Genomic DNA, 12,748 nt, shown 5'->3' on the forward strand with positions numbered 1-12,748 from the left:
ATTTTGGATGCCTTTTCCTGTTACAGTCTTCTGCCATGGGGTCTTACTGAGCACTGCAATGACAGGAAGGAAAGCAACAGTTTGTCTCTACTCTTTGTTGATGGAAGTAAAGATTCAACAGCTTAGGCCTATGAGCATTGGGCTCCATTTCTGTAAACCACTTTTAAAAGGGATAGATCCTTGTTCTTTATTCTGTGTTTTGATAACATTTACATAGTGCTACAATAATAAAATGTGGAGAGAATAAAAATATGACCTACCTTTCATGTGTGAAGATGGACAAAGTGTTAATTGGTATTTTAGTGCTTGAAGGGTTTTCTGATTTTCAAGTCATTTTTGTAGGAAGTTTAAGTAAAGCCCAATTTGATTTTTTTTAAAAAAAATATTTATTTATTTATTTATTTATTTATTTATTTATTTTTTATCTTAGAAGTATTTTATTTTTCTGGGACTTGGGAAATCATAATTTCTGCCTTTTCTTGTGAACCCTGGACATAAGGTATCTAGGGTCTGAATTTCTCCTTAATATTTGGCACACTATAGATGGTAAATAGTTAACAATAAATCCATAGCACTGTAACTGTCTTAACATTTATCTTCTGAGGAACATGATGACCTTCACTCTGTACTGGACTCTTACTGATTCTGCAGAGTAATTTAGGAAATGAATAACTCACCTTTTCATGCCTATTTTTGACTGACCATGTTTTAAAGACATGCCAATTGGGGATATTATCTGGTATACTGCATCTGTTGTAAGGTTGGCCTAGTAACCATTCATACGCAAGCTCAAACTCCTTGGAGTAAGGACAGGATGCGACTTTGATGAATAGAGTTGTTAATTGTTATGCCCTTTTGAATGAGTTGCCTATGGGGATCAAACACAGGCCTGCCTCCTCCAGTATTTCATCTTCAGTGGCAGTTAGCCAGATGCTTCTGAAGATCACAAGCAGGGTGTGAAGGTGACCACATACCATTGTTTATCAAGAGCATCTGGTTCTCAGAAGGACATATCCATAGGAAGGCAGAGGAGCTATTCACACCACGAATAATGAGAAGTTGGAAAAATAACTTTTCAGGCTATCCTTATCCCTAATCCTTCAGGCACCGTAACTGCTGACTCTGCTGCCTGCAAATTCTAGAATTCACTGTAGAAACTCATCAAAACCTTCTAGCCCTTATACATATCTTTCCAAAATTCTGTAGGTTTCTTACCTAGGAAAGCCTCTATAGCATATGCCAGCTAACCAAAAACTTGAATGAGTAGGAGTCACTCAGTTCTTCCCCTCCAAGTCACACATATCAAAATCCAATACAGTGGTGTCCCGCATGACAACGATAATCCGTTCTGTCAAAATCGCTGTACAGCAAAATCGTCGTCATGCGAAAAAAACCCATTGGAATGCATTGAAAACCAGTTAATGCATTCCAATGGGGAAAATACCTGCTCATCCAGCGAAGATCCTCCATAGGGCGGCCATTTTATGAGCGCCAATCAGCTGTTTTTAATGCCTTTCTTCCGAAACAAGGGTCGGAAAACAGCCGGAAGCCATTCTGTGGAGCCCACGATCAGCTGGGAAAATTGTCCAGTGAAAAAATGGTTCCCGAAGCAGGGACCTAATCATCGTTAAGCAAAAAAAACCAAACCCATAGGAACCATCGTTTTGCGATCGCTATAGCGATCGCAAAAAAGTCATCGTCAAGCGATTTCCTCGTCATGCGGGGTCATCATCATGAGGGGCACCACTGTATTCCCATTCCACAAAAAAATTACATGAAAAACCTTCCAAAATTCTATGTTTCTTAACTAGAGCTGTGTATGCTGTGTACCATCAAATTGGAACCGTCTTACAATGACCCTGACAGGGCTTTCAAAGAAACTGAGAAATTTATGATATGATTTTCCAGTTACATCCTTCTCCTCAAGTGAGTTTTCATGGCCAAACAGGGATTTGAATCCAGGTTTCCCAAGTCCTATTCCTTAATTCTACACACTACACCACACTGGGTTAACTTGTGTGCGGTAACTAATTTTTGTTAAAAAGGAGTGACAAATATCCTAGAAAGACTGAAAAAATAAATGTTTGCTCTTTTGGAATAATTTATAAGTGTACACTCCCCTGAGTTATCCATAGGGAGGGACACAGCAAACAGACCCAAAGGTCCCAACATATTATTCGAATCATGGTTACAACCCATCAGAACTTTTGAGGATTCCCCTGCCAGACCAGGGAACCCCCCCCAGATGACAAACCCCATCTTGCTCCTTTGTTGAGATCTCCCTGCTTCCTGAAACAGCCTTCTGCTCCCTGCCCTCTGTTCTTTGTCCAAGGTTTCCAAGCTTTCAACCTCCATCATAGTAAGAGATGTTCTGGCTTTTGTATTAGCGGCCACTAGATGCAGCCACCATGGGTACAGTGGCCTTCAGGGGTTATCCACTGATTCACTAGTGGCTAAACTTCCAGGGGAGTGGGGAAGGTTATGGAGGTTGACCCAATGTCTGGTCTGGCATGAGCAAGACCACTCCTGGCATAGAGATTGTTCTGATGCCTGATCTGGTCTGGCATCCATCACCAGTGTTTAGCAGAATCTCTGCCCCATCACCAGTGTTTAGCAGAATCTCTGCCCCATCACCAGTGTTTAGCAGAATCTCTGCCCCATCACAGTGTTTAGCAGAATCTCTGCCATGATTATTTAGGATAGTTCTGCCTGGCTAAGATCGACTAGTGATCCAGATGTTTTGCTGACTCCCATCAAAACCCTTAAACAACACTCCTGTGGTCATTGGTAGAGGATGTTGTGGCTCAAAAGATCTGGAGAGCAGCAGATTGAGGAAAGCTGTGGAAACTCTTCTTCCACAAAAAGGCAAAAAAAATAAGAAATCTGCAATTGGAAATACACATCCTCTGTAAGTGGCCGTTTACTAAACATTTTTGCTTTTGAATGTCATAAGCTAAAGTACACTTGTGTAGCTATGCCAATGGTTTAACCTTTGGAGGCAAACTGCACCATGTTAAAAAAAAATCACAACAGACATTATCAGTTGCACACTGCATCACAGAACTCAATTTGCAACTGATAATGTCCTTAACTTAGGGTACTTCACACCAAAAAGTTATGTAATTTATGTTGCACCACAGAAATTAGGCAAGATGATTTCAACCAAATAGATTTGATTTGAACCACCACAGAAATAATAAACATTATTATAAAAATTACTATCCAATACCTGCTAATGATAAATACAGAAGACTAACTGTGAGCATAACTTTAAAATGTGATTACTGAAACTGTGGTATAAATGGGGAGGGTTCCCTCACAATAAAAAGGATTTACCTGTAGTTTCCCCTCATCCTCCACATCATGTAGTCCAGAACCACTTCTGGTTGTTTCACTGAGCCAATGCAAATGACTATCTTGTTCCGTCGTATATGGGGACAATGGAGGTGAGCGTTCCATTACCTGTTTCTTTTGTAATGATCGAAGCTCCTACAACCAAACAAACGAAGCAAAGGTGGATTGAAGCAAGGAAGTAAAGGATTTATGTAGGAATTCTGCATCTGCATTCACAATGTACAAAAGAAATTCAGGCCAAAGTTATTTCAAATGTGACCAAACTTGTTGAAAGACAAAAACAGATGATCAGAACATTGTCTGCCTGTATGGTAAACTGCCTGGTGTTTCAAATATCACTGAATTATTTTCTATTCACCAAACTTGCACTGTCTATTCTCCCAGCGATGGATTCCAAATACTTAGCCACATGTATGGTAAATGTGAGAAAAAGACCCACACTTTCTCCAAAATGGTCTGTCCACATGGTTTAAATTAGAACTCCATTTTCCCCAGCCACCCAGACTCACAAGCACAGTTGAAAATAATAGAGAAGAAATTGGGGGGGGGGGGAATGCATAACCATTTCATGACAGCTCCTCACAGTAAAAGCAGCTCCTTTTTTGAAGGATACTCTTTAGACACGGGGGCTTTATATTCATATACGAATATGAACACCCCCCAGCCCAGGTGGCCAACCTGATTATATCCCACCCCTAGACGCCATTGGGACAGTTCAGTAAGGGGGTGGGAGGACAAGTCTCCCTACTCAGCCCCAGAGTGGCTGGGTAAGCAGGTAGGTGGGGCTGCAGCAGTCAAGCTCCTCTCATGACTGGGGAAAGGAGATGATACTGGCCACGTGTACAGCACAGTAAGTGGTCCAGCAGGGTCTGGGGGTGGGAGGAAATCAGGTCAGCCACCTGTGCCTCTCTAAAACTCTTCCTTCATTTGCCTTCAAAGCATGAGTCAGAAATGGAATTATGGCTGGGGCTTTAAACATCTGCCAGCTTCTAAAATTGACTCCTCCATGTTGAGAAACAACTGCCATTTTTGAAATTTTGGAAGGATAGTATCATCTGACAAGTGCACTAAATTCTACAACTAAGAAGCTTTACTCAAGATACGTGCTGTACCTATATGAAAGTTTGTGCCACTATTATCAAACTGTTTGATTTTGTATGTTGATATTGAAATGTAAATAATAAAAAAGAGAAACCACCACCATTTTCCTTTTAATTGGAAATGAAAAACTAGACAATGTTTCTCTTCACATTCAGGCAAACTACTACTTCAGTTGTCTCCCATCCCTCACCCGGCTGTAGTGGAGGATGAACATGTAAAGACATATTTGCTTCTGAGTTGCAAGCACGAAAGAACAAGATGATGAAATGAAAATTGCATGCAAAGGATAGTGAATTACATGTAGGTTTGAAATACTTAATGATTAACTAATTGATCAGTCTATTAATATTTATTTAACTCTGTAATAATCCTAGCTTTAGGATAATGAAAGAAAAATGCCAGTTATATCATAGAAAGGAAAGCATTCATAATGAGAATCCAGGATGGTGGAAGAGAGTGATGCAACACGGCGGAGTGAAACTGAATGTGATACTTTGGCAATGGCACCAAACATCTCAGGTTGGCCACAAATGTGTTCAGGAGAGGGGCTACACACAGGCAATATACCTCCAAAGTGTAGCCTGGGACATGTGTCCTACCAGAGAAGCAGAGAACACCCGAGACAGTCACAGCTAAAGTGAACATCTTTTAAACTGACCTTGACACTGCTCTGTCTGGTCTGCAGAAGCAGAAGCTGCAAACGAATTTTCTCTCGCCTGCTGTCTTCTGTAAGCTGCTGTAACAGCTGTTCACCTTTTCGCAGAATTTCCTCAATTTGGGCCCTCTTTTCATCCAACTGAAATTACGAAAAGCACACCATCAGCAACATAAAGAGAAGTTTTAGGGTAAGACCAAAGTGTGGGGAGGAACCACAGGCAAGTGCTTCTAATATTATCTTTGTGGCACAGGAAAAAAAAAAGACCACACTGTAGGGAATGCCGCATACGAACTGGTAACATGAAAGGAGGTTTTTGAAAGGGACAGTGAATGAGTATTTGAGAAGGGACAGATATTCAGCAGCTCAGTTTCAGCACATTACCACCCGTCTTCCTCACTGTCATCACACAAATGTTTCCAGGGGGGCTCCATGTTTACTATGTTGCAGCAAGAACGACAACATGTTTTACGGCACTTTTAAGAGTGAAAGCTTTTATTCTGCATAAGCTTTTGTGAACCACAGGACACTCTTTTTTTCTGCTTCAAATAAATACGGATTCTTTTATAAGAGGGACTTGGCACCTAAAGACATCAAGACGAATGATGCAACACACAGTGCAACTGGGACAGACGCATAACTACATGTATCAACAGCTTTGTATGGTACACTATTATGCTGTCAAGAAACATCCAAAAACATGACCTCCAGCTAAAGAGAAGAAACATATTTATAAAGAAAGCATCAGTACATAATTGCTGGGAAATCAATGGAACTGCTTTCATTAATGAGATCAAGTGCAAAACTCTGTTTCGCATTAAGCTCACAAACCTTTTCGTGATCTTCTTTTGATTCCATGTGCTTCTCCACTATGTTCAGCATGTCCTGTAACTCAGACTCAAATATATCTAGGTCTGTGGAAGTCACTGAAGTTCCATGGGACTCCTGCTTGACAACCGTTTTATGGGCCTCCTGACTGAAAAGCATCTGACGTAACCATGGCAAACAGAAACACAAAAAGCACATGGACCAATCAGAAGATGTTTTTTATTCACTTAAATGTTAAACAACTGTACTGGTAAAGGTGTAAAAGCATATCATTTTCAGGATGAGATTTTTCAACAGATGCAGCAGCACTGCTTTAGCACTACAGGAAAGAGGACAGAACTGATTTTCTGCCAAAGCACAATCATGTCCAATCTTCCTATCAGTTATTACCAAATTTATTTATTTATTTATTTGATTTATATCCTGCCCATCTGGTCTGGTCGACCACTCTGGGCAGCTTCCAATTAGGTGTATACGATAAAACATAAGGATTTTACAAACAGTCCATAACACATACGATAATAAAACAAATAATAAATGAAAGAAAAAATAAAAAAGAATTAAATATTTATTTATTTATTTATTTATTTAATTTAATTTATTTAATTTAATATTGACAGGAGGGAAGGCCTGAACATACAACCATGTTTTTAGTTGACTCTTAAAAGTGCCCAGCGTAGGGGCCGCACGAATCACCGGAGGAAGGTTATTCCAGAGGTGAGGAGCCACCGCCGAGAAGGCCCGGTTTCGTGTCCTTTCCTTCCGGGCCTCCCTCGGCATTAGGCTCCTCAGGCTCACCTCCTGGCTCATCCGGGTGATCCGAGTAGATCTAGGTGGGAGCAGGCGTTCCACCAAGTATCGGGGTCCTAAACCGTTTAGGGCCTTATATGTAAGCATTAACACTTTGAAGTCAATGCGGAAACAGATGGGCAGCCAGTGCAGCATGGCCAGAGTAGGAGAGATATGTTGGTATTTTCTCACTCCAGTAAGGAGTCTGGCCGTCGCATTCTGCACCACCTGAAGTTTCCACATCAGCTTCAAAGGGAGCCCCACATACAGCGCGTTACAGGAGTCTAATCTAGAGATTACGAGCGCATGTACTAAGGTAGTGAGCACCCTCATGTCTAGGTAAGGTCGCAGCCAGGCAATCCGCCAAAGGTGGAAAAAGGCAGTGCGGACTACCGACGCCACCTGCGTTTCCATGGTGAGCGTCGGGTCCAGGTGTACCCCCAGGCTGCGGACCCCACTCTTCGCGGCCAGGGCCACCACCCCCCAAACATGAGGGAGTTTCCCTAGCCACCATCCACAGGGCCACCCACCCTCAGAACTTCCGTTTTGTCTGGGTTCAGCCTCAGCCCGTTCTCCTGCATCCATTGCAGTATGGCCCCCAGGCAGCGCTGAAGGGACAGGACGGTATCACCTGCAGTTGTTGAAAAAGGAGATGTACAGCTGGGTGTCATCAGCATATTGATGACACGATGCTCCACACCCCCTGATGACCCCACCCAGCAGCCTCATATAGATGTTAAACAACATTGGGGAAACAGCCGACCCCTGTGGAACCCCACATTTGAGATTCCACGGGGCCGAAATACTCTCCCCAAGCTGCACTCTCTGGGGGCGGTCCTCCAAGAAGGAATGGAACCAAGCCAGAGCCAAGCCACCGATACCCAACTCAGAGAGCCTCCCCAGGAGGATACCGTGGTCGATGGTATCGAAGGCCGCCGAGATAGATATTTTACCCCTGTCAGCCTCCCTCAACAAGTCACCGTACAGGGCGACCAATGCCGTCTCTGTACCATGGCATGGCCTGAAGCCCAACTGAAATGGATCCAGGGCATCTGTTTCATCCAGATGTGCCTGAAGCTGGTCGGCCACCACCCTCTCAACCACTTTGCTCATGAAAGAAACATTGGCGACGGGTCTATAATTGCCAATTTCATCCACCGCCAAATTAGGTTTCTTTCTTATGGGCCTAATGAGTGTCTCCTTGAGGGCAGAGGGAAACCTGCCCATTTATTATTGCAGTGGCCCATTCTGTTGTTATCGGCCTGGCTGCTTTGATTAGCCAGGCTGGGCAAGGGTCCAAGGAGGAGGTGGTGGCTCAACAGCGGTCAAGCACTCTGGCCACAGAATCAGGCGTGACAGGCTGAAAGGAGTCAAGGGTTACCGGGCAAGACGGAGTGCTGGACATCTCTGCTCGACTCACTGTGTTCAAAAAAGGAGAGAGGTCCCGTCGGATGGCCTCCACTTTAGATTTTAAAAAGGCTGCAAACTGGTCAAGTGAAAACTAGGGGAGGCCTATCATCCAGACCAGTTCCGGATAGGTCACGCACTATACGGAATAACTCCGCCTGCTGGTTGGACACTTTGCTTATCCGGTTAGCGAAGTAAATTTGACAAGCAGCCTTTATCTTAGACAGGTAAAGGTTAGTTGTGACCCTGACAGCTATCCTATTATAATCCATTGGGTTCTTCCTCCACCTACGCTCTAGCCTTCTCCTATGTCACTTCAGCACTCGAAGCTCCTGGTTAAACCAGGGCACTGGCCGAGCTCTACGACAGAGAGGGTGTTTAGGCGCGATCATGTCTATAGCCCTGGTTGCGAAAGTGGACCACCTATCAACCAGAGCGTTGACAGGAGCGCTAGCCAGGTCCGCCGTGACCCCTCTCATGACATCCTGGAATCCAGCAGCCTTCGAGGGCGGACCATAGAAATAGGTCCCTGCTCAATGCGAGGGGCGAGAGCCACTGTGAGGTTACATTTTATCATGTGGTGATCTGACCATGACAAGGGGACCGACACGAGGTCAGTCACCATCAGACCACACTCACTCCAACTGGTGGAAAAAAACAGGTCCAATGTGTGGCCACCCATGTAGGTGGGGCTGCTGACATGTTGGGACATGTTCAAGGAAGCCATGGTTTCCAGGAACTCAAAAGCTGGCCCAGTAACCTCTGCCCCCGCATGCACGTTGAAATCACCCAAGACCAAAAGCCTCGGGGATCCCAACAACGCCGCAGAGACAAAGTCGGCAAGCTCCGGAAGGGAAGTGGCTGGGTCGCGGAAAGCGCGGTAACCTAGCAAAATCCCAATACCATCCCTGGCCCCAATCGACACGTGGAGTGCCTCTAGACCTGGCTTTACCACCGAGGAGTGCCTAGTAACCTCCGAGCTGGATTTATAAACAATGGCTACTCCCCCCCCCCGGCCCTCCAGTCTACCCTGGTGTTGCATGGCATAACCAGGCGGACAGACAAGAGCCAGGGGAAGACCCCCCTCTCCACCAATCCACGTCTCAGTTATGCATGCCAGGTCTGCATCCACCTCCAGGATAAGATCGTGAATCACCTGGGGCTTGTTGGATATAGTCAAAGTCCTTGGCTTGGGAGGGGGGCAGGGTTGGACTACAACCCAGTATTTCAACCAACAGCAGTATGTGAACTCAAAGAGGTAACTCATCCCATCTTTCCTCCAAACAATCAACTGCCTCACTGGTAAGAAGAAATCTGGAATCAGCTTCTCTGTAAGCAGCCTCTTAATAAAATTAGTTTGTACTTAAATGACTTCTAATGTAAAGGAGTAACTTTAATTTATTAATAACCCAAAGATAATCTTGTATACAGCACCACAAAGTAAATTCATGATTAAAGTAACCAGCTTTTGCACAGCGGCATTAGCTTACCAATGACAAATTGCACCATTAAAATTTTATAATGATTATCTTATGAAATTTCTACTTTTAAGAGTTAATCATATGCAGTGTATATTTAAGATGTATTTAATAATTCCCATTATTACATAATTCTATTATTAATCATCCATCCTCACCTTAGCACTTCTGATGTGCTGTGACACCTTCTCAAAGTTCCTGTTCAATTCAGCTAACTTGGGCTCTACAAGCTCACGACAAGACACGCCACGACTATTCATCAGGGTAATAGCTTGGTCACGGACATTATCAACTCTGAGACTAACATCATCCAACTCTGATGTTAAACGCTGAGAAGATGAAAAAAGAAAGCGGCACAGGCTTAGCATTTTGTTCAAAGCAAGATTAAACAGGAAGGAGTGTGGCATGAGGGAAATCAACCAAGACATTTGGCAAAGTTTTCTTTGGATCCAAAATATATTATTACTATACAAAATATGTCAGCAAGAGATTAGGCTTGCCACCTTCACTGTTTCCTCTTTCTTGCTGGCTGATTTCTTCTCAATCTCATCCAGCAAGGCTTCAGCTTGGTACAGCCAAGTGCTTATGTGCGCAACAGTTTCGTCAAAAATCTCCAACTGACTTTGGTGATTCTGAAAAGCAAATGCAAAGATAAATCAATGAAAAACACCCAGAGCAATAAAATGAAAATGGTCCAGCTATTTTAACAGAAAATACTTAGCAGCATTCAGTCATCACATTTATTTGAATTTTTTGGCTCACTCAGTACACAGCCTCTGAATAAATTAATACACTGAAGCCAAAAATAAAATTAAACTGAAACACAGAACACATTAAGCTTATGCCCTATCCCACTGTTTATTGACTCTTGTTTCTGTATCTCTGATACAGGAACGCTATCAGCCCAAGATGCTTTGCCACCTGAGGCAAAAGACAAGATGGCACTCCTACCAACATCAAGCAAACTGGAATAGCAGGTGAATCTTACTTCAGCAGTGGGAACTGCTGGGGAGTGTGGGACATACCATGTGGCATTTAAAACTCTGCCACCCAATAGAACAGAATGGCTGGAAGACCACTGCTGCCACCCTGCAATATCTGCCATCCTACATGGATGGATGAACATGTTCATATGTTCAAACATATAAACGGTCTTTAATAGAACCAGAATCTGGCGCCAGGTCTAGGATTTTTGGTTTTGAGAACCACCAGTAGATAAGGTTAAAACTTGGTGCCCAACATGAAGCCGCCTATGAAGACAATTCAGAAGCTGCATCCCAAGTGGTGGCAAGTAACATTGGTAGAATGTCTATTAGCTTAGTTCTAAAGGATCTGCAATGTTTGTTGATTTGCTCTGGAGTAAATTCAAAGTGCTGATATTTGCTCTGAATGACTCAAGTTCCAAAAACCCATAGAACACCTCTGACCCTGTTAAGTCCCACCATCAATAACCTCATCCTGGCAAGTTTAGCAAGATAACAACATCTTAAAAGGGTTTCATTGTTGCGATCCCTGACTCACTCCACCACCACCCTGAGGTACATCTGGATGTTTCAGTGTCCCTAACCAAAAAAAATAAAAAGCCTACTAGAATGGTTCTTTGGATCTTGACCTTACATTATTCCTGAGTTGTTTGTTTGTTTGTTTAAAATATTTTTACCCCACCTTTCTCCTTGAAAATAACCCAAGGCGGCCTACAACAATGAAAGACAATATTTAAAGTTGAAAACAATAAGTATACAACAGTGGTTAACATCATTAAAAAACAACATTTAAAACTACGAACAACGGTGGTTAACATCATTAAAAGACAATATTTAAAACCAGAAACAATGAATAAAGAGGCATCTTACATCATTAACCTGCAATATTATGGCAAAGATCAATAAGTATACAATGTTTTTAAATGTTACTCTGAGAAATGGAAAATACAAGTAGTACTAAAAATCCAATCAAAGTAGTAATGCATAGCAAACTATCTAAAAATCACACACAGATAGCTGGTTACTGAGAGAAGGCTTCCCTGAATAGAAAGGTCTTTGCCTGCTTGCGGAAGGATAGCAAAAATAGGGTCAGTCTGGACTCCTGTGGGAGGAAATTCGAAAGTCTGGGATCACCAACAGTGAAGACTCATTCCAGTGTCCCCATCAGACAGACCTGTGGAGGTGGTGGGATCAAGAGGAAAGCCTCTCCTACTTAGCTTAACACCCGAGCCGGTTCACAATGGGAGATGGCTTGGACCCAGGTCATTTAAGGCTTTGTGGGTTGAAAACATCACTTTGAATTGTGCCTGGTAACTGATGGGCAGCCAGTGTTTCTGATAGTTTATTATCAATGCTCAGATCCTCCTAAAAACTTCCAAACTGTCTAGAAATTCAAAGATCATTTCCAAACTACAGTGATGCCTTGACGTATGAATTCAATCCGTTCCAGAAGATGGTCATAACACAAAATGGTCATAAGCTGAAGCACCATTTCCCATAGGAATTCACTGAAACGTGATTAACCTGTTCTGCCTGGATTAGAGTGATGTAAAAAAAAAAAACCTGCAGGACCCATCGGAAACTCAAGTAATCCATTCCAGCCGAAGGCGCTAAAACCCAAAAAGCAAATAAACCCTGCAAGACTCATCAGAAATGGAGGGGGGGAAACCCAAAAAGCAAACAAACCCTGCAAGACCCATCAGGAATGGAGGGAAAACCCCCAAAAAGCAAACAAACTCTGCAAGACCCATTGGAAACACGGAAAAAGCAAACAAAACAAACAAAGACTGCAAGACCCATCACAGCACAAAAACATAAACCCCCAGCCCAAAACCATGCTGCAAAACCCACCCGGAACAGGCAGTTTTTAAAAAGCAGAAAGCAGCATCTTATCAAGCCTCCTCCGATGCACACTCTCTAACCGCTGGAGCGAAAGAGCTACAAAGAAGCAGCTTCTTCGACACCAACAGTTAGCAGTTTGAATTGCCCACCTTTTTCCCTGCCTTTTTTCTGATCTTAACTCAAAGCTCTGGTCACAAATCGAAGCAAAATTTTGCAGCCAGAGCTGATCGTTGTTACATACAGCACTGATGTTACCTGTCTGTCATGGGTTTGGAGGGAAAGTTCCATCCTATGGGGAGTGGAAGGCGGGA

General features: G+C 43.1%; 1 protein-coding gene across 6 annotated transcripts in view; it reads right to left on the reverse strand.

The window, feature by feature from the left end:
- UTRN (utrophin) overlaps positions 1–12,748 on the reverse strand; it is a 431,410-nt gene that overhangs the window by 286,491 nt on the left and 132,171 nt on the right. For all 6 annotated transcript variants that reach the window (XM_078383278.1, XM_072995753.2, XM_072995759.2 and 3 more), the window contains exons 36-40: positions 10,116–10,244; positions 9,771–9,941; positions 5,942–6,097; positions 5,114–5,251; positions 3,337–3,489 (exon numbers count right to left, since the gene is read on the reverse strand). In XM_078383278.1, coding sequence (XP_078239404.1) covers positions 3,337–3,489; positions 5,114–5,251; positions 5,942–6,097; positions 9,771–9,941; positions 10,116–10,244 — 747 coding nt within the window. The remainder of the gene's footprint in view (positions 1–3,336; positions 3,490–5,113; positions 5,252–5,941; positions 6,098–9,770; positions 9,942–10,115; positions 10,245–12,748) is intronic.

Source organism: Pogona vitticeps, chromosome 1 (assembly GCF_051106095.1).
Source record: "Pogona vitticeps strain Pit_001003342236 chromosome 1, PviZW2.1, whole genome shotgun sequence".
Taxonomy (NCBI): Eukaryota; Metazoa; Chordata; class Lepidosauria; order Squamata; family Agamidae; genus Pogona; species Pogona vitticeps.